The sequence below is a fragment of the Haliotis asinina genome, chromosome 8 (assembly GCF_037392515.1).
Source record: "Haliotis asinina isolate JCU_RB_2024 chromosome 8, JCU_Hal_asi_v2, whole genome shotgun sequence".
NCBI classification, from domain to species: Eukaryota; Metazoa; Mollusca; class Gastropoda; order Lepetellida; family Haliotidae; genus Haliotis; species Haliotis asinina.
Window position 1 is genome coordinate 22,342,959 of NC_090287.1, and position 23,663 is coordinate 22,366,621.

General features: G+C 37.5%; 1 protein-coding gene across 1 annotated transcript in view; it reads right to left on the minus strand.

Moving 5' to 3' along the window:
• LOC137294848 (uncharacterized) overlaps nt 1-23,663 on the minus strand; it is a 93,732-nt gene that overhangs the window by 59,052 nt on the left and 11,017 nt on the right. Inside the window, exons 3-4 of the mRNA XM_067825975.1 lie at nt 10,361-10,488; nt 8,543-8,663 (exon numbers count right to left, since the gene is read on the minus strand). Of these exons, the coding sequence (XP_067682076.1) occupies nt 8,543-8,663; nt 10,361-10,488 (249 nt within the window). The remainder of the gene's footprint in view (nt 1-8,542; nt 8,664-10,360; nt 10,489-23,663) is intronic.

Below are 23,663 nucleotides of genomic sequence, written 5' to 3' on the forward strand. Positions count from 1 at the left end.
TGGCGGCAGTATGTAAATAATCGAGTCTGGACCAGACAATCCAGTGATCAACAGCAGGAGCATTGATCTTCGCAACTGAGAATCGATGACATGAGTCAACCAAGTAAGTGGGTCTGACCACTTCAATTCTTATGACAAGCATAGTCGCCTTTTATAGTAAGCATGGGTTGCTAAAGGCCTGTTCTACCCCGGGACCTTTACGGGTATCATGACGAGGAAGACCCTGAATGCAATGCATGAAGCTCCAGAGTCCACACCAGGATGTTGTTGGAATTTTGCCAACATAGAACTAAACTAACTCACTCACTCCAAGCAGACACAGCTGCTTTATCGTATGCCCTGTTGTGAATGCATAAAAGTCAGACCACCTGCTCAGCCACAAGTATCATTGCAATCTCACATTTCACTCATATATTTCAGAGCATGAGTTTCGACACACAGAGACAAGTAGACAAATGGCCTGTCTCATTTTAATTCAATTACATTGACTGAATAATTGCACTGTCTGTTTAGTGTCATGATAGTCTGAACATATACAGAAATCATGATTTCCCTATCCCTCAGGAAAACTTGGAGGATTGTGATCTAAAAGTTTGTTATTCAACTTGTAAAACAGCGTTATCTCACCCTGACTGCATCAAATATAAAATGTTACTGTGAAGAATAATTCAGTTATATCACAGTGCAATCCATCTTGTCTGCTGGTTATCATCAATGTTAACCTAATATCTAATATGTTTACAACTTTGTGCTAGGATGGGTCACATAAATACTAAGTTAAGGTTGGTCTGCAATACATTGACCAATGACATCAACAGTAAAATCCTATGAATACACAAGTTGCCAAACTAATGTTTCTCTCAGAATATTAACGGAATCCTTTTCACTTCTATGTGTCAGAGTTGGACAAATTTCAGTCACTTTAGGACATGCGTCAGTTGGGTAAGTGAGTGAAAAATGACAGTCAAATGGGGACTGTGAGCTGTGCCAAAAGAAACTGCAATTATATGAGGGCAATTTTCCCATTTCTTGTCACCCATATAAATGTCCCATCAATGACATGACAGCTATTTTTAATGTAAAAGGGATTTACTAAGGTTAACATTTTTTTGAAGTCCTTTCAACTCTCAGTTGTACAATTTGGAGTTTTTTATGCATTAATTGGTGAGTCTTTCGCAACAAATTGGAGTTCACAGGTCAGCAATGTCAAAACAGTGGAAACCAAACTTTAACAACTATACGCACATCAAATATAATCTGAACCTTCAGTTGAAAGAATCTAATCACTGCTAACACTAAGACTGAGTACAGTCAATCATCAAATAGTCCCTGTGTTGATAGCCAAATGTATTTACATGGTACGAATAAGACAGTGAGCGAGTGACAAAGCTTTCAGCAAGAATCCACATTCAACAGCAGTTGAAATGAGCTTCATACATTGTACCCATGTGGGGAATTGAACCTGGGTCTTCAGTGTGATGAGCAATTGTTTTTTTTCCACTAGGCTTAGTCCCCCATCACCCCTGGATAAGATAAAAATGAACTAACTTCCCATCGAAAATATTTAAACGAGAAAAAAATATTTCCCTAAAACCTGAGCACGTATGAAAGGTTTCCTATAGCTAGTGTCTCCTTTACTTTGATCTTGACCTGAAATCAAATCACTGAAAGTCAGCACTTTGTATCCTCATCGACACTCATAGTAAGCAAAATCTTACTGAAACCTGTATCTTACAAGACAGAAAACTGTGGCTGTGAATTTACTGTTTCACATGGCCAGTATCACATGTAGAAGTGTTCAATGGTCTCCAAAGAACTAGCAATGTAACTTAATCTTCTCAAATCATTTATTTGTGCAACATAACCAGAAAAAGCTCATAAAGTTTAATACATGTGCTTAAAGAAACCATTATAAAATTCAAAAGCATCACATTCACTGCTGTTATATGTTTTTAAAAATTCTATTGTTACATCGAAGAAAAACATTCAAAACGTCAATTTGAAACTCTTCTAATTTTTACATATTCTGTAAAAGACAGCTCTCCTTTGCAGGTTCAAGACCATGGATTAGAAAAAAGTGCTATATTTTGTACACAACTGAACAAGAAGATGACATATCCCCCCTACATATTTGGGGACAAATCACAAAGGACAAATCATCTGACAGTTACTTATTGTGTTTTTAGACCAAGTCTGAATGTTTCCATGGAATTCATGAAAAATATAAATGCTATATATCTGTAATCCAAAAAAGTCACCATTTAAAGATTTGTCTCGTATACCTGCCAAGATCTTTTGAAAGGTATGAAATGGTTTTCGAGTTGTGCTCCGGAAGTCAGCAACGTGTTCATGGAACCGAGAAAATAATACACCATAAAAACCTGTAAATAGCAAAAGGCACCACTCTGCTACCAAGTAACACTGACAGATATCAAGAAGTTTTTGAGTTCTGCTCTGGAAACAGAACACACCTCTCACTTTTGAGAGTAAGTCTGAAACATTTCCATGGAAACCGATAAAATAATAAATAACAGAAACCTGTAACTAGCAAAAGGCACCACTTTAGGTTCCGATTGATATATCTACCAAGTTTTGAAGAAAAATATTGAACGGTTTTTGAGTTATGCTGTGGAAACGAAGCCCATCCCTCCATTTTGAGTCTGAAACGTTTTCATGGAAAGCAAGAAAATAATAAATCACAATAACATGTAACTACCAAAAGGCACCACTTTGGGGTCTGCCACATATATCTACCAAGTAACACTGACAGATATTAAGAAGATTTTGAGTTCTGCCCCAGAAACGAAACACACCTCTCACTTTTTAGACTAAGTCTGAAACATTTCCACGGAAACCAAGAAAATAATAAATCACAAAAACCTATAAATACCAAAAGGCACCACTTTAGGTTCAGACATATAAATCTACCAAGTTTTGCAGAAAAACATTCAATGGTTTTTGAGTTCTGCTCCAGAAACGAAGCCCACCCCACCATAAGACTAACACCAAAATATTCCATGGAAAAACATTTCCACGGAAACCAAAAAAATAATAAATCACAAAAACCTATAAATACCAAAAGGCACCACTTTAGGTTCTGACTGATGTATGTAACAAGTTTTGCAGAAAAATATTGAACGTTTTTGAGTTATGCTCCGGAAATGAAGCCCATCCCACCATTTTGAAAGTAAGTCTGAAACATTTCCATGGAAACTGAGAAAGTAATAAATCACAAAAACCTGAAAACAGCAAAAGGCACCACTTTGGGGTCTGCCACACATATCTACCAAGTTTTACAGAAAAATATTGAACATTTTTTAGTTCTGCTCTGGAAACGAAGCCCATCCCACCATTAGACAGATTAACACCAAAATGTTCCATGGAAAAACCAAAAAAAATAATAAGAGTCATCAGAAGAAGACATCTGAGAGTTACTCATTGTATTTTTAGACTAAGTTTGAATTGTTTCCATGGAATTTATGAAAATTATAAATGCCATATATCTGTAACCAGCAAAGTCACAATTTCAAGATCTGCCTCATATATCTGCGAAGATCTGTTGAAAGATATGAAATGATTTTCAAGTTGTGCTCTGGGAACAAAGTCCACCCTCCAGTCCGAAACGTTTCCATGGAAACCAAGAAAATAAAACATCACAAGATCATGTACATAGCAAAAGGCACCACTTCAGCTTCTGACTGATATATCTACCAAGTTTTGCAGAAAAATATTGAATGGTTTTTGAGTTCTGCTCCGGAAACAAAACACACCTCTCACTACTGAAAATATGTCCGAAACGTGTCCATGGAAACCAAGAAAATAATAAAACACAAAAACCTGTATATAGCAAAAGGCACCACTTTAGGTTCAGACTGATATATCTACCAAGTTTTGCAGAAAAATATTGAACGGTTTTTGAGTTCTGCTCTGGAAAGCCCATCCCTCCATTTTGAGACTATGTCCAAAACGTTTCCATGGAAACTGAGAAAATAATAAATCACAAATACCTGCAAGTAGCAAAAGGCACCACTTCAGCTTCTGACTGATATATCTACCAAGTTTTGCAGAAAAATATTGAACAGTTTTTGAGTTCTGCTCCGGAAACGAAGCCCACCCCACCATAAGAATGACACCAAAATGTTCCATGGAAAAACAAACAAAAAATAAAAATGCTAAAAATCTGTAAACAGCAAAAGGCACAACCAGAGACTGAGGTTACTATATCTATCAAGTTTGGTCTAAAAATATTGAACAGTTTCTGAGTTCTGCTCTGGAAACAAAATGATTACGAACAGACAGACAGACAGACAGACAGACAGACAGACAGACGATGCATCGACTATATCCCCCCGGCATGTAATGCCAAAACAATAAATTTTGTTTAATGCCATGATCAAACCCCATCCACTATATGGTCTTATAAAGATCCAACTCCATGACTTCAGAAAATATGACTGAAGAGATATTCAAAGTTTGAACGTTTACTTGACAAGTTAAAATGGGCATTTCACAAATCATTTCAGAAATTATATTCAAGTTTCAGATTTCTGGACCTTGATGTTTCTAAGAAGAGTCTTTGAGAGTTTTCATGTTAAGATTTTCTCTTTACTAGAAAAAGCACTGAAAAACGTATCAAAGTCCTTTCTGAATCTTTTCAATGAGAAATCAAAAGTTAACAGATGTTTTTTCAATATCATCCTGTCTCAAAGTTCTTCTGTACCTTTAATAAGAATCTGCTTGCAGCCTCAGTGATGACAGAAAACACAGCACTTGCCATCACTGTCACACTTGAGTTTCCACTTTCCTTCAAAATTAAACTATCAAATTTCTGACTAATACCACAAAACTGAATACACACAATCTTCTGAAACACAATCTGTTCAATATACATAATGTAGACAAAGGTAATCTCATACATTATACTTCCACTGATTGTGTCATTGATATGATAACTGTTGGTCTATAACCATATTCGTCTTTTCCAATATGGATATCATTCAATCATATGTGAAATGGATACCTATTTACTTAAACAGTTTAAGGCAACATAACAAATGGTCTGCAACAGAATCATGCCAATCCTGGAAAATGTCAAACATGGACCAAAATAGCTACTTCATAAGATGAAAAACAGTACCTTACATATTACAGAGCCTGAGGTAGATAAGAAGATCTGACATGTCTTGTTTCTGTTTGTCTTACCCGTCAATATTGTAGTTACCAGTATACTGACTCAGGAACAGTGACGGCATCAGCAGTAAGACTGAAGGGGTTGTTGTGGACACAAGTACTACACAGACAATCTCATCCACGTGACTACTGCTATGAATTATATCAACAGTTCATAAAGTTACAAATACTCCAGGCTTGCCGAGTTGATAAAGTTACAAATATACAAGGCTTGCTGTGGATGCAGCTCTGGGGAGGAAAATGGAGGTGATGTAAGTAAGGGGAGGAAAACGGAAGTGATTTAAGTCAGGGGATAAAAACAGAGGTGATGCAGGTCAGAGGAGGAAAACGGAAATGATGCAAGTCAGAAGAGAAAAACAGACTTGATATAAGTCTGGGGACGAAAACAGAGGGGATATAAGTCAGTGAAAGAAAATCTCAAGGGATGCAGGTCAACAAAGCAAACATATTCTCTGAAAGACACAAGTCATAGCTCTGAGATGCAAATCTAATCTTCAGAAGGCAAGATAAATCAAAACATTGTTTACGGTAATGTGTAGAAAAATATAAGATTAATGTTTATCATAAATACTACAGCTTTTTGTGCATCATTTCTCAAACATTACGAAAGAGGGCTTGGCATTTGTATACAAGTTAAAATTACTGTTCCGGAAATAAATGAAGCATTCAAGATATCACATATCCCTGATACCAGAGATTTGCTGTGGAGTGTCACTATTAACTTTGTGTTCCCAGACATATGAATTGGCCTATGCGGCCTTTCCAACACTCTTGTTTCCAGCATTATTTTTATCTTATCTGTATCTCAACAAATGTCACAGAATTACAGTGTTACAAAATGTCAAGTACATTAAATAGTTTTCTTGCATATCAAATTCTGGTTTACATAGATATTCTGTGGTGTGAAATAACTTATTTAAAAAAAGGCCAGCCAAGGGAGGTAATAAAATCACGTCAAGCCGTAGATGCATTAAGGATATAGTGGAGATTTATCAAAACAAACAACCTGGAGAATATTGAGGTGTTGCTAAAAGTTATATGTGTTGGAAATCTATCAGTTTGGTATCTCCCACATTGCAGAAACACTTCATTCCATGACATGTTGTTTGTTACATGTCGTCACCAATTTGAACAAACAATGTTTAAAGGTTTTAAAATAGTTGGCTACGGTCGAGTCATGGGTCATATGAATGTTATTGGAGTTCATTGTGTTCACCCTCTTTTCAATATGTTTAATAACATCCAATTTGTGCCTGAAAAGGGCTCATGAGGCTTCAGTCTGTGCATATATCTATTCCAGTACTCTCTCAATGTACCATTCCAGTTCTCCCTTAATATAATGTACTATTCCAGTACTCTCTCAATGTACTATTCCAGTACTCTCTCAATGTACTATTCCAGTACTCTCTCAATGTACTATTCCAGTACTCTCTCAATGTACTATTCCAGTACTCTCTCAATGTACCATTCCAGTTCTCCCTTAATATAATGTACTATTCCAGTACTCTCTCAATGTACTACTCCAGTACTCTCTCAATGTACTACTCCAGTACTCTCTCAATGTACTATTCCAGCACTCTCTCAATGTACTATTCCAGCACTCTCTCAATGTACTATTCCAGCACTCTCTCAATGTACTATTCCAGTACTCTCTCAATGTACCATTCCTGTTCCCCCTTAATCTAATGTACTATTCCAGTACTCTCTCAATGTACTATTCCAGTACTTTCTCAATGTACCATTCTAGTACTATTCCAGCACTCTCTCAATGTACTATTCCAGCACTCTCTCAATGTACTATTCCATTCCAGTACTCTCTCAATGTACTATTCCAGCACTCTCTCAATGTACTACTCCAGTACTCTCTCAAAGTACCATTCGAGTAATCTCTCAATGTACTATTCCAGCACTCTCTCAATGTACTATTCCCGCGCTCTCTCTATGTACTACTCCACAAATAAAATCATAAACAATCAAAATCTTTTGCACATGAAATTTCATTACAATCCTGAATCATTTCAAAATTTATTGGGTTTTTTTTCATATGTTGCAGGTACTTTTTAACATTAAGTAGACCAGAATCTATGTGTCCAAAACATGCACGCAAAATATTCATTTGTGTTTTTTATTAGTTTTATATGTGAAAAATGCTGGTGTCTTCGTAAACGCAAACATTGTATATTACAAATTGGAAATTTATAGTATTGACCAATCAGAGCTTGTGTTTCAGACTAAGTTGAATTGGAATCCTTAATAATATAGAAGCACTTACAAGACTTTGCCGAGACACTCAAAGCTATTATCTACGTTCTATTTAAGTTTTATTCTAAATACATTCAAGCATAACAAGTGTTTTCTACTCAAGAGGAATGTCATATAAAATATTTACTATTTTCATAGTTCGGTCACAGAAGATGACTTCTAGTGTCATGTAGTTTTTATTCATGGTCACTTCTCAAAATCTTCTCTTAACTCTGACGATATTTCGGGACTATAGTAGATTTGAATGTTTAGATGCAGATGCACATATCCACTGTCAGTATCAGTGTGTAATGGGGCTGGAACGGCTTGAAGTTTTTACCCAGGTACCCCAAATGCTATTACCCTACCCTTCCGTCATACCTGTTAATTCCTGACATCAGATTTGTCAGAAATGGCAAAAATATTCTTCAGTTGGGAGGCTAAAATTGGGGGCAAGATTTTATGAGATTTCATGTTCACATAACCTTGACAAAAGGGCAAAGTGTCATGGTGACCTTAAAACATTTCATGAGACACTAACAAAAATCAGGAAGAATGTTTCCATGTACGAAGAGCCGCTGCTGAATACATACCAGTAGTGCCCCGTTCAGAGTAGCGGCAGAGCACAATCATCATCTCAAGGTTATATAGGAGTACTACTCAAACAGTTTCCTGGTACAAACTACAAAGCATTTCAATACTAGACAAAGTGAAGAAATTCCATTTAGATAGTATTATAATAGTTCTTGAATAGGGGTAGACTGTACACTTAAACGTATAGTGAGTGAGTGAGTTAAATGTTACGTCACACGCAGCAATATTCAAGCTAAATGGTGGTAGTTTGTAAATATTCAAGTCTGGACCAGACAATCCAGTGATCAACAGCATGAGCATCAACCTGCACAATTGGGAATCGATGACGTGTCAACCAAGTCAAGCCTGACCACCCGATCTTGTTAGTCGACTCTTACGACAAGCAGTCGCCTTTTATGGAAGGCATGGGTTGCTGAAGCCCTATTCCACCCGGGACCTTCACGGGTCCTCAAACTTGAAACTGACTGGAAATAAATGGAGTCAAGGAAATGTGAGATAGCTCTTCATGGGAACTTACGTTGTTTGTCTATAACTGTAAATGCAAGTCGCAGGAAACATTTCTCGCACTGAATGTCAGGAATCTTGACTGTGATGGAGTACTTGCTTCTGTCACAATGGCCAACTGGGTAGTCATTTGCCTAGAAACATAATAGCAGTGTATTGATTGCTATGTAGAAACACTGTACAAAAACCAAACCAAACAGAAACCTTAAACTGTGAAGAGAAATAACTTGTTCTTTTTTGTGTGCTGCAGTACTTTCAGAGTGCTTAACCATGTCACCTTTAGGGCAATTTAACAGACAGATGCAGTGTATTTGAATTCCATTTGGACAATCATATCCGCTTTTCCAAGTAATGCAATCAAGTAAATCGAATGTCACCAAATGTAAAGAAATTTTATGCAGTTATATTTAACAGGGGTCCTATTAACATTCGAAAAGATAAAAGTCAAAATCATGAGTGAGTGAGTGAGTAAGTGGGTGGGTGAGTAAGTTGAGTGAGTGAGTGAGTGAATGAGTGAGTGAGTTCAGTGTTATGGTGCCTTTAGAAATATTCCAGTAAGATTCCACAGTGGTTGTTACCAAAAATGGACTTCATATGTTATACTCGTGTGGGGAATAAAACCTGGATCTTCAGTGATGAGTGAACATTTAAATGACTAGGGAACCCCACCACTCTTTTATAAGATGAAATGAGCTCACCTCTCAATGCAAATATTAAATGGGACAAAAAAAATAATCCTAATCCATACTATACATCAATAATGTATAAAGTGTTAGACTCCATAAATTATACCTGGGCTGTTACCTTGGCTCTCAGACTTCATTAGTACTACCACCATCATTTAAAAGTACAGCTTAATATAAACTGATGCAAAAATGAGCACATGGTCGGTGAGACAAATCAATCAGAAACAAATATATGACAAGATTACCATTTTTCATTCAATATATCTAGCTACACATATGTCATTTGCAATCATTCTTCCTGTCATTTCTCCTTCAGGTCCAAATGCAGATTCCAAAGAAAGGTTATTAATAACTGGAACGGAAATTGCTTGTAAAACAATAGGTCGTCAGGCAGGAGCTTCCTAATTACTAAGAATAGGGGTATGATGAGGTTATACAGCAGGGAAAAGAAATCGAGTCGGCTAATTGCCGAGGGTTTTAATCATCCATGTTACAAATACAGTACTAACAGGAAATCAGATAGCTCAAGAAGCTGTTGAACAATCAATTCCATCAGACATGGAACCCATATAAGGCAGTTTGAAAACCGAAGCTTGTCATGCGCTGACGCTCACTACAAAACTAATTTGTCCAATTTTAGGATCAGTTATCGCAGAGAAATGGAAGATAATTGCTTGAATGACTGAAATGCGATGTATGTAGGGCCTGTGCCAGTCTCCCATCACACACACAGCATGACCATACAAAATGCACAAAACATGTCACACTCTGTCATTGAAGTCAGCCAGTACTGAAATTAAATCCTGACAATGAAAACTCATATAAAACCTTTCTAAAGTTTAAACATTGCTTTAAAAATGCTGATTTAGGATCTGTTTGGCATTTTAAAAGTTGGTGAGTAATAAGAAAGCTACTTTATGGATAACAACTTCTTTATTACATAGGAAGCGACATTTCCGAATAGATTTTAATATCACTGTCAAGAGAGAATGAAGCAAGAGTCACTCTGTATATGAAAATCTATGTATCATACATGATAAAGAAGTCATTACATATAAAGTATCTTACTTTCTTCTTAGTTATTCAGAAGTTTTAAATAAGCAAATTCAAATTTAATGTTTTAAAACTGCTGAGACAGACAATACCTTGCAGTGGTCTGTGACTGTAGCCTTGTTATTGTGGGGGATCTGATCTAACAGTACACAAGACTGCTCATCATCAGAACTAGCATTTTTCTTTCCAAACTCATGCAAGCTGATGCGGAAAGGGGAATCTGAAAATACATGAATTAATCATTGAGAAAGGTCTGAAACTATTTGAGAAAACGTGCAACAGTACCGGTGCATCTGGTTAGTAACAAGTTCATCATGCCGTAGAACCTTGTCAGATTCCCCATAAGGGTACAATGTGTGAAGCCAATTTCTGGTGTCCCCTGTTATTATATTGCTGGAATATTGCTAAAAGGGATGTAAAACCTAACTCACTCACTCATAAAGCAAATGCACAATTGAGAGTAATAATCAGATGGAAGTATCCAATGAATTAAATCAGCAAAAACTGTGTTTTAGTTGCATCACAAAGTGTCAACGTGAGTGAGTGAGTGTGTTAGTGAGTGAGAACAACAGTATTACAACAACATTAAGGTGGAGGACACCAGGAATAGGTTTCACACGTGGAGAATTGAACCCAGGTCTTTGGCGTGATGAGCAAACTCTTAAGACACTAGAATATCCAATCATCTCTTGTCAACATGAAGGTAGAACAGACCCAGGTGAAGAAGAAATGTCAGAGCCTTTTGAAGCCCTAATCCAAAGCTATCAAACTTACAAACAATTCAAAGAATCTTTGTAAAGCTGGGGTTTAAACAGACATGGATTTCCAGAACACCATCAGAAGCCAAGCTATCCATGCAACATGGCCGCTACTAATGTCAATTATGATGACATCAAAAATATTTTTATTCATCTCTATTGGGGTAAATATGTGAATACTTCTGAAAAAATACTGTTTTAAAATGTGTTTATTGGAATGGTGTATTTTGTTTTATTCAGTACACATACAAAGCTGCCATGGTTACATCATGTCTTGTTTCATAAAACATGATAAGCAGTGCTACAACGAGCCACAAATAGCTGCAAAATTGCCGATGATGCATTTAACAATTTTTGCTCACTTTCACTCATTTGCTACCAACAAAAAAACTGGACTTCTTTTATCAAAAGCATTGCAGTAACGCTTTCAGCTGACTGTCAAGAAATAAGGTGAAAAGCATTGTTTGTAGTATAGAAATGAATCAATCTGTGGCGTGAGATACATGCTTTTCTCGCTATTAGGCCTGTTATAGTATTAATAAAGCATACAAGAAGAACAGTATATCCAAACGTACACTTTCAACTACCAATCCCAGTGACTGAATTAGTGAGTGAGTGAGTGAGTTTAGTTTTACACTGCACTCGGCAATATTCCAGCTATATGGCGGCAGTCTGTAAATAATCGAGTCTGGACCAGACAATCAAGTGATCAGCAACATGAGCATCGATCTGTGCAATTGGGAGCCGATGACATGTGCCAACCAAGTCAGCGAGCCTGACCACCCGAACCCGTTAGTCGCCTCCTACAGTGACTGAATTAATTAAGTGGCTTATACAATATAGCAGCCATGTAGAAACAGGGTAAAATGTCGTTAAAATCAGCCATAATCTTTAAACTGCTCCACTATTCACACAATGATTTCCTTACATCCCATCTCTCCAAACTCTTTACTCACGATTATTAATGAATATCAAGGAATTTAAAACTGATAATCAGCTTACACAGCTACATTCTGAACATGTTGTAGTGTGAATGAATTATTTGTCACATGACTCTAAAGTCCACTGAAGGAGGCTTACACTGCATTCTAAAGTGGGGATGTGATCCTGCCCAGGTTTCAATGAGATATCAGTGAGATTAATTGACAGGGCTTAACAAGTTCTTGCAGTTTTCCCTGGTTTATAGCCGTACAGAGAATCCTGGAAAAACGACAAGAAACACTGACAATAGCTGACTTATCACTCAATTTGTCAGCAAAGAGTCGGTGAAAGGTATTGGCTCTTAGGAACTATTACTCGACAAAATAACCTTGTAAATCTCATTTGCAATTTGGAAAAAAAAGCCCATTTCTCAATGATTTCATTGTTTGAGCTATTCTTTATTGCAGATGTGTCCTGTTGTATGTCAAAACCCTTCACTATTACTGAAATAAAATGCCAGTTGTATCATGGCAACCTAATATAATCACTTTTAGCGCAAGCCACTAAATTGTTGTGCATCCATATACTATGTACATCTGTTTATAAACAGGATCCTGGCACGCGCAGCTGCAAACATTACGTCAACACATGACGTCATCAGCTGTTATGTCACCACACTATGCGACAATCAACGATGAGTAACTCAGTGCACAGCTGCTAAACATCCAAGAAAAGTACATTCCTTTTCACTTATAACGCTTGGCCAGCAATAATAAAGTATGGACCAGGCAATCCGGTGATTGATAATATGAGCAACAGACATGCAGCATTACCAGTATATGCATGACAATGTGTTTGGTAATACATGTACTACTTTTTACAAATGACAGAGATTTTCATCATGCTAGCAGAGCCTACATGAGCAAAATTGGAACGTATCAGAGTTTGCCAGTTCACTGCGCATTGCTGATTAAATACCTGACCTGCCTTAACTTGCATTTTTTTTATCGTTATTAAACAATTACTGTTGATGTTTTGATTAATGTTCCAAAATGAAGTTGACTCCCAAAAAACATGTCCTTCCCTAACTCATGACACCTAGGAGTCACGTTGACTCCTAAATTCTTATGCTTAGGGCTAACACTGAATCATGAAATTCAGAAGTTAGTGACTTGATTTCTGCGATCAAAATGTTCAACCACTGATTTAAACAAATTGTATTCAGTGAAGAAAGGGATTAAGAACAAGTTATCAAACTTTGGTAATGATCTCCTGATTATTTACAGCATGATAGATATACAATATACTTGCAATATAGAAAGAAACAGTACCGAAATGGTACAAGCCTATGTACCGAGATATTTATTTACATATATGAAAATATTTACAGCATTCTAGAAAAATGCTTGCTATTTGATGTGTACTTCTGAACTGATTTAAATGTTACATGATTTGTATATGAAAAGCTCTTTCTACCACTTAATAGTAAACCTAAATTCAAATCATCATCATGTACATATATTAAGAGGTCAAACAATTTTTGTGTTCATTACATAGGAAACACTCAAGCATGAAGTGATAAACATTTTCAAACAAATTACCATTCACATTTTGAATAAGAGGCGACTAACGGGATCGGGTGGTCAGGCTCGCTGACTTGGTTGACACATGTCATCAGTTCCCAATTGCGCAGATCAATGCTCATGTTGTTGATCACTTGATTGTCTGGTCCAGACTCGATTATTTACAGACCGCTGCCATATAGCTGGAATATTGCTGAGTGTGCAGTAACACTAAACTCACTCACTCACATTTTGAATCTGAACTAATGCCAACATTAAATAAATCATAATTCAATTCACTTATATGATATCTTAAATGAGTATGAATAATATTTTCTTTGGGGACACCTGTCCATAAAATATTGACATGAGTGTTTACGTCTCTATGATTGTTTTACCAAAGTTTGAGAGTCAGTAAGTTCGTAAGTTGTAGAGTCACAAACAGTGTGAGGAAGTAAATCCATCAGATACGAAGGTGCATTACCAATTTTTCCAACCCAGTTTCAAGTAGAGATATTTAAGTGGTGTATATTTCAGTAAACCATAAACAATAAGGGCTGCTTCTAGTTGTAGTTGTCCTAATCTGATGATTGTTCAGAATAACACCCATCTCAAACCTTACAGGCATATTAAAAATGTGGTCTGATTAAAAAAATTTGCCTACTTAGTAAGAATTTCAATTCATGCATGGAGCTTATCTTCTTAGCAAAAGATTTCCGGCAATAACCCCGGTTTCTTTTATCATTCAATGTTTAAGAATTGATGTGTTTTGGTAGAAAGTGTAACCTAATGCTAACCCTAAACCTAACATAATGCTAAATCTAAACCTAACATAATGCTAAATCTAAATCCTAAACCTAAACCCTAACTCCCAGAAATATTCATAATAAATAGAATACATTTCAAGCGGGGGTTAGTAGACTCAAGTAGTCTATGATCAGTTGATGCAAATCCAAGTGATGTATCATCAGTAAACAGCCTTGTCAAACAATTTAGTTCATCAGCAATGTCTTTTATGAAAACAATAAAAAGAAATGGACCAAATACTGATCCTTGGGGAACACCAACTGCCAAATATATTGCCTTGGATAATGCTCCATTTACAAAGACAGGTTGCCTACATAACTTGATAACCATGTTTCGTTTGTTCCAATTTACACATAAGTCCCTTATGCCAGACATGATAAAAGCCTTTGGAAAGATCACCAAACACCATACAAGATATTTCCTTATTATCCAAAGACAGACATATTTGATTATACAGTTCAAGTAATTGAAGTACAGTTGGGTGGCCTTTCAGAAAACCAGATTATAAAGTAAACTATTACAATGAACATTATTCAACCATTCACAACCAGCTTTCTGTTTGTGTGGTGTTCATTTCACATCCAACACAATATGAAAACGCAACATCACGGCAGACCACGCTGTGAGATATGTGTATTTGAGCCTTGCATGCTCTGTGTTCATTCATGTTTAGACATAGCGAGGTGGTGAGGTAGCTAAACCACAAGAGTCAAGCCACCTGCACAAAGACATGTAATGGTACAAGTGACTAAATCTGAGGATCTCATCCACTGTGTCGTCTCCAACAGACACAGATCACTTGGAACAAGTCTAACCTTGAAAACACATATAAAAGCAGGCTACTATGTGAAAGTGTCTAGTCTATTTCTGATGTTCAAAATGTTCAGTTGTGTATACCCCTGCTTGTGTAACAAACACATCATAGCAAAATTGTCACACCAAAGTCCCGGGTTTATATCCCCACATGAGTACCATGTGTGAAGCGAATTTCTGGTGTCTTCCACCGTGATATTGCTAAAAGAAGCATCATACCAAACTCACTCGCTCACTACCTAAAGCTGCTCTTGCTTCTGTATGGTGTCCCCTGCAGTGATGTTGCTGGAATTATTACCAATAATGGTGTAAAACTGAACTCAGTCAAAGCAGAACAACTTGCTCAGTAATTTCTCATTAACTGCTTCGTGTGGCATGTTTAGAGTGAGTGAGTGAGTGAGTGAGTGAGTGAGTGGGTGAGTGAGTGGGTGAGTGAGTGAGTGAGTGAGTGAGTGAGTGAGTGAGTGAGTGAGTGAGTGAGTGAGTGAGTGAGTGAGTGAGTGAGTGAGTGAGTGAGTATCATATTACACCGCTTTTAGCAATACCTCAGGACCATCGTGAGGGACACCAGAAATGGGCTTTACATCATGTGCCCAATGTGCTGAGTGGATGCTTTAAACAATAGACTACTCAACTGCCGAGTCATTTTAACAAGTTGCTGAGGTTTGTGTGGATGCACCACAAATATTTAACTAAAACATTAGGCAGTTCCTTCAATGTACACAATGTAAGGCTTACAACATATCAATCAATCCTTGCATGTCGAACATTCAAAAAACCCAAACTTTTTACCAGATTCACAAAATTATCTTGGCACAAATTTTAGATGAATTACCATTTAATGTTAATTCTGTGAAGTACCTACTTGAAATCCATAAAGACAATCAATAACAGAGTACATTAATCCCATGTCAAAGCAGGTCTCATTCAGAATCAATTGGACATAGTAATTATTGTCATTACAATAGAGTGCCGCCGTTTCCTAGCAGGCACAGACTCCCACACATGAAGCAGTTCCACAGGTTTGTCTACAGCTTGTACAATAACAGCCACCCTTTGGGGAATACTCATACAGATTGTAGTTCATGTGCCACAAAACTCAGGCACTGAAGTCATCCCATGGGACTGTATTTGCCAAATTTACCAGAAAAACACTCTTACAATGGGTATCAATGTTTTGCAGCAATCAGCAACAGAATGCCCAATCCCAACCTTCACTCACTGGTATCATTAATGTGGATTCTCCCCAGGGAGTTGAGTGCAACAAGTATGCAATTTGACTGGTCGCTGCTCTCCAGTATGTTGTAGTCATAATAAGGGAGCTGGGGAGCGGTGCTGTTATTACCCACTGTCCTTGTTTTCCAGGCCTTTGACATGGGGGGCAGGACAGCGACTCTATGAAAACATCTTGACCAGTTGTTCCGACAAGAGGATCATTTATATATATTTGCTAGAAATTAACAAGTTGACTGCCACCATGAGTATACTAGTAGCATCCATCCTGGCAAAATTTACCTCTACAAGTTATCTCATAGTTATGTCAGTGGTATTTCAAAACATATTTCACATAACAAAACAGGCACAAGAAGCAATTGTCTCCTGGCAGTAACAAAGAATGCTTATTTAGCCAACATGTGAAATTTGTTAACAGTAGAAATGGACCTCACACATGTTAGCCATGTGGGGACTTGAACCCGCGTCTTCAGTGTGCAAAGCAAACACCTTAACCACTAGGCTATTCCCCATCCACACAGATGCCAATCCATGCCGTGTCCAATGGTACCAAAATGAAAGGAATCAGAATCAGAGGTACTTGACAATTTCATCAAAAATGCTCATAATATGTTTCAGGTGAGTCATATTCAAAGCCACTGACTTTATACACGTTGGTGATGTAAACTGGCAGAAAGCTGAACTGTGAATGCAGTATTCTATGGTATAGTTAAAATGATGAAAGTATAAGAAATGAATATAACAGATCTATTTATACTGCACATTTCAATAAAAGTGCACTTCCCATTTTTATGATGTGCATAAACGCCATTCCATTTCGAGTGTTCACTGTGTGCTTTAAGATAACTGAACATTAAACCCTGTTATTATGCATACAAACAGCTTAGGAAATTGTCATACAATGGATTTATAGCAGGAATTTCTTGTGACTATGGAAACCATTGTTTTGATGGTCTTTATCTGTGTACAGTTCATTTAGCCCCTTCTTAGATACTTGGTGTTTACATGCTGATATCTAATGGACATGAAATTAATTGTGAACTCTGAGCTTGCAATGTTAGTGTTTAGCATATTCTGATAATGAATACACAATGACATTTAGGAAGTGGTGAAATTTAACACGTGCTAGAAATAATCACCATGTGTCATAGCTTTTGATTTTTCCTGACTCACGGCTGCTGTACAAATACCCTAATACCTCTATCCCACTGCGCAGCAACCATCCAGGTCTATGCTGATCTGAGTTTCCACGCTTGAGTGGGCTCAATCCTGGAAAACTACCCCCAGATGTAAGCAGTTACACATGATCTACGATGAACATACAATCAACATATGCCTTATGTGACTATGATACAATGCAAAGCTACCCTAGTGATGATAAACATCTGATCACTGCTGATTCGAAGATGTTGGAACATGGTCCCATGGCAATCTGAAGCCATTCTTTTCACACGTTATCCAATCAATTCCCTCTGAACAACAGTCAAATGATATTACAATTGCTCGGAATATTGAAATTGGGAAGGAGAAGACTACAAGCATTTTGGGTGCGTGTGATTGGCTCAAGGGCAAAAATTAATGTTTGGACACTATGACAGCCTGATGCGTGAGTTGCGACCTCAACATACCTCATTATTTTTCAATTACCTGTTTGTGGAACTACTCAGCATACTTGGCCCAATGCTGGAGAAATCTGACTCACTCTTCAGAAAAGCCTCTGAACCAGGGCCTGGATTTTTTAATCTCTCTTAGCGCTAAGATAGTCGTAAGTTAACGTTAACGTATGGCACTTACGACTATCTTAGCCCTAAGAGTAGACCTTAGAAAATCAAAGCCTAGGACTGAAGTTGGCAGTCACCATCAGGCACCTGGTGTCCTTGGATAAGGATAAGTACCCCACCCTCTCTTATGATTTCAGAGTCTCCAGGTACACTATTTCACAGTTTCTGTCTGATGTGTGTCATGCAGTAGCTGAACTCAGCTAAGATGAGGTGAATCTACTGCCCTGTTACATCTGAGGAATGGTGAGGAGTGAGCTTAGACTTTGAACTCAGTTGGAACATGCCTCATGCCATTGGGGCCCATGACGGAAAGCATGTTACTATGCCCAAACCTATCAGATCAGGATCCCTTTACCATAACTACAATGGTTTCTTCTCGATTGTCTTCCTTGGTCATCGCACATTAGATTCATGTGGACTGACGTGGGAGGCCTGAGGCATATGTTTTCTGCCCAGATCATCAACAATTCTGAACTCAAGCAATGCCATAAGGATTATTCCATTGGTTTCCCTTCTGCTGGTCCACTTCCCAACGATGACCAACTACAGGTTGTCAAGGGCAAGGAGGGTAGATGAAAATACCTTTGGAATTCCAACTAACAGGTAGCAGGTGCTCCTATCAGTTTTGCCACACCGTCCAGATGTAGTGAGGGGCATAGTTGACACAGCAATGTGTTAATATAACAATGTGAGGATAAGACATCCAGGTGTACATGACGCCAACCTAGATCAAGAGGATGTTGATCATAATATCGTCCCAGGAGAATAGAGGCAGCTTGCCAACAGACATGAAGTTACTTCTACTGAAAGACCAAACAGAAACACTATAGAGGCCACCAGATGAAGGGAGTATCTCAGACTATGTAAGTGTGTGTGTGTGTATGATTTTTTAACTGTGAATGGAATGTGCGTGCGTGCGTGCGTGCGTGCGTGCGTGCGTGCGTGCGTGCGTGCGTGAGTGAGTGAGTGAGTGAGTGAGTGAGTGAGATGGCAACCTGATACTTTCAGAACTTTATCTACCTGTCTGATAACGGCTTGCAAGAGCAGTAAGTGGTGATCTTGAAAATAATGTTGATGATCAATAATGAAATGTGAATCTGTTAAAACTGTAACAAGATAATAGTCTTAATCATACAATGGATGGTGTTCTCAGCAGCATAAAGCCAATGGATATTTTTCGTATCCGTTGGGGTCATTTGGATGCAAATTAGAGAGGTCATATGCAAATTTTAGGGACTACTTTCACATTGTTAACAAACATGGTATCAAGGGTCGTGTATACATGTCCAGATTGACTGTGGTGGTTACGGTACTGTCAGAGCTTTGATCACAGGAAAGTCATGCCTGGTTATGATAGATGGAGTAGATTACAAAGTGAAGATAGAAATTCATAGGCTTACAAAGATACCAACATCTGTTCCTCGACTGACTGTCAGTATTAGTGAGAGGACAGCATAGAAACCCAGGTGCACAATGTCATGAAAACAATAATGTGTATTTGTTGTTCAAAACGTTAATTGAAAGTTTCTGAAGTTCCACATGAATTTGTTGTTATTTTTTAAATGTAAGCTAAGATTTGTTGATAACTTGTGTGTTTTGGGATGGTTAATATCCTGCATTAGGAATAATTACTGTATTTAGCTCACTAAGGCTTGCTAAATACAATGATTATTCCTAATGATGGTTATTAACCATCCCAAAACACACTTGCATGATAACCTCTATTTCCTCGAACACTCATAACAGTAATATATTTTTTCATTGTCACAACAGCCTCTTTATTACAAGATTCATCAGAAGATGACATATCCCCCTTGCCCCCAACATATTTGAAAGGAGAAATCATCTGACAGTTACTTGATGTTTTCTGTGATTAAGTTTGAATCATTTCCATGGAAGTCATGAAAAATATAAATGCCATATATCTGTAAACAGCAAAAGGCGCCACTTCAAGATCTGTCTCATATATCTACCAAATTTTGCTGAAAGATATTTAGAAGTTTTTGAGTTCTGCTCCGGAAATGAAACATGCCTCTCACTTTTGAGGCTATGTCCGAAACGTTTCCATGGAAAGCCAGAAAATTATAAATCACAAAAACCTGTAAATAGCAAAAGGCACCACGTTGAGGTCTGCCACATATATCTACCAAGTTTTGCTGACAGACATTATGCACTTTTAAAGATGTGCTCCAGAAACAAAACACACCTCTCACTTTTGAGACAAAGTCTGAAACAATTCCATGGAAACCGAGAAACTAAAAAATCACAAAAACCTGTAAAGAGCAAAAGGCACAATCTTAGCTTCTGGTTGGTATATTGACCAAGTTTTGAAGAAAAATAAAGAATGGATTTTGAGTTCTGCTCCAGAAACGAAGCCCATCCCTCCATTTGGAGACCAAGTCTGAAACGTTTCCATTGAAACCGAGAAAATAATATATCACAAAAACCTGTAAATACCAAAAGGCACCACTTAACACGAAGCCCATCCCTCAATTTTAACATTTTCATGGGAACCAAGAAAATAAATCACAAAAACCAGTAAAGAGCAAAAGGCACCACTTTGGGATATGCCACACATATCTACCAAGTTTTGCTGACAGATATTAAGAAGTTTTTGAGATGTGCTCGAAACGAAACACACCTCTCACTTTTGAGACTATGTCCGAAATGTTTCCATCGAAACCGAGAAAATAATAAATCACAAAAACCTGTACATAGCAAAAGGCACCACTTTAGATTCTGACTGATATATCTACCAAGTCTTGCAGGAACTTTTGAACGGTTTTTGAGCTCTGCTCCGGAAAGCAAAGCCCACCCCTCCATTAGACTAAAACCTAAATGTTCCATGAAAGACAAAAAAGAATTAAAAATGCCAAAACTCTGGAAATAGCAAAAGGCACAACTATAGGTTGAGATTATTATATCTATCAAGTTTGGTCTAAAAATATTGAACGGTTTCTGAGTTCTGCTCCGGAAACAAAATGATTATGGACGGACGAGGCGTCGACTATATCCCCCCATTACATGCCGGGGGATAAAAAGACATTAGAGTGAGCAAGTGAGTGAGTTAAGTTGTACGCCGCTTTTAGCAATATTCCAGCAATATCACAGCGGGGGACACCAGAAAATGGGCTTCACAAAAAGACATTAGAAGAGCAGACTGTTACTTAAGTGTGTAATTTTTGTCAGGCAATATGTTTGTGCCAGTAGAGTTAGCCAAAGGACTATATTCAGGCTAATAATGCATAATAATAAAACATTAACTCTGTTTCATGTAACTCTGTTACATTCTAAGCATAATATGAGTTAAAATTTATTGCAAAATACACCAGAAACATATTTTGGATATCAAACCAATGTGTGTTATCAGAGTTGGGTCTTGCCTCAAAGGCATGTTTAATTCAATAAAACATGATGCATAAGAATTAGAACAATCCTCATTTGACAGAAGACATAAAAGAAGTTTAGTTTTCAATACATTTTTTAGTCTATGTCAATTCTATTTAAGCATTAAGAGCTTTCTTGCTATTCTGAGTGACATGCTGTCTGCATGTAAAACTGCTGCACACACCAGTTTTTCTATTAAATGAACAATGAAAGAAAGGCTCAATTGCTGATAGTTGCCAACCTTTGCATTTCTGGTGAACCCATTTGCTCCAGGAACTAAGAGTTGAAAGAAGATAATCAGGCGACTTTCAGTTAATTCGCCATCAACCATCATTACAAGATCACAACAAATCATTGGACACTTCTCGAACCTCTTGAACAATTGGAGCATTGGGGTAGCCTAGTGGTTAAAGCATTTGCTTTCCACACTGAAGACCTTTGTTCAATTCCCAACATGGGTATAATGTGTGAAGCCCATTCTGGTGTTCCCACTGTGATAACTGATATTGCTGGAATATTGCTAAAAGTAGCCTAAATCTAAACTCACTCTTGGACATTCATTCTGGAAGGAACAATTTGATGAAACCCATGAAACTGGTGGCCATTTTAACCGAAAAACATAATCCGTGCAAAAAGGTATTTTGTTTTTGCGACAGTATGTTTCTGAAGTGGTCTAGGAATGCAAATCTGCAAAAGGAGCATCCTTGACAAAAGGGTTACCCTTTCCCCTTGATAAGTTTGATATCAGATAATTCTGTGATTCATCACATATTCCACAGAAAGGCAGCTATTACAATTATTTGCTTGTTGCCATTTAAACTTGCTGTCAGCTATAATCTAGATATATGGTGGCAGTCAGTGACAAAATATGGTCCAGACAATCCAATGATCAACACCATGAGCATTGATTTATGCATTTGGGATACTTGGTCAACCAATAAAGCAAAGCCTGACCATTTGATCCTGTTCGCTACCTCATCCATCTTGCTGAAGACCAGTCCTAAGCTTGATTGCACAATGTGGAGCCGTGGACAGTTTGGGTGTTTGTGACCATAATGAAAGAAAGCTGACGGAGATAATTATGTAATCTTGAATGTAACAGTGAGTGAGTGAGTGAGTGAGTTTAGTTTTACGCCGCTTTTTAGCTTATATTCCAGCAATATCACGGCGGAGGACACCAGAAAATGGGCTTAACACATTGTACCTATGTGGGGAATCAAACCCGGGTCTTCGGCGTGACAAGCGAACGCTTTAACCATTAGGCTACCCCATCGCCCTCTTGAATGTAACAGAGAACATTAACATAACTAAATATACTGATATCAATGAAGCGTTTCAAATTCAAAAACAAAAAATACAACACCAACAACAACACACTGATATTGAGATTAAAATTATTGGATGCTAATTAATCGTCTACAGACAATAGTAAAGACTCTACATATTCATATGCTGAGAGTCGATTTGGTTGCACAATTCTGATCCTTTTAAAAGATTACTTATAACAGGTGCTTGCGAAACGTGAGCATATCCTGCCACTATGCTTCATTTATCTATTTCATATCTAATGTTAGAAACATGAAAAGTTGCTTGGCCATGTTGAAAAAAATGACAGAGAGTTCAACAACCATTCACACCAAGAAAAACACAAACAAAACCCTGAAATATGTGAAAGAGGTCCTTTTCTATGTTACTGACAAAAATAAGGGATAAAATATAGCTGAAGGCACCACAAACGAGGTTAGGATAAGGTAATTGGAACAACAGCATGTTTTGTTTAACATGTTCAAGGCTTAACAAGTATGTTATTTTAAACCTGTTAAGTGGATAGATGAAAGTTGTCCACAGTGGATGTAGGCTATTGAGTAAATGGCCACATACAGAAAACAGCTGTTCATAGAGAGGCTGGGAGGGTGGGGATCAGTGCAGTTTGATACAGAATGTCAGCCGACATGCTTCACTCATACATCAAGGATTGAAGAACTGCTCAACATGTGTTTCATCATTTCAAGGTACAACCATCTTGACATAATAGGATTTCATACTGTTTCTAGGAGTTAGGGTAGCTTAGTGGTTAAAGCATTTGCTTGTCACACTGAAGACCAGAATTTGATTCTACAAAGGATGCAATGT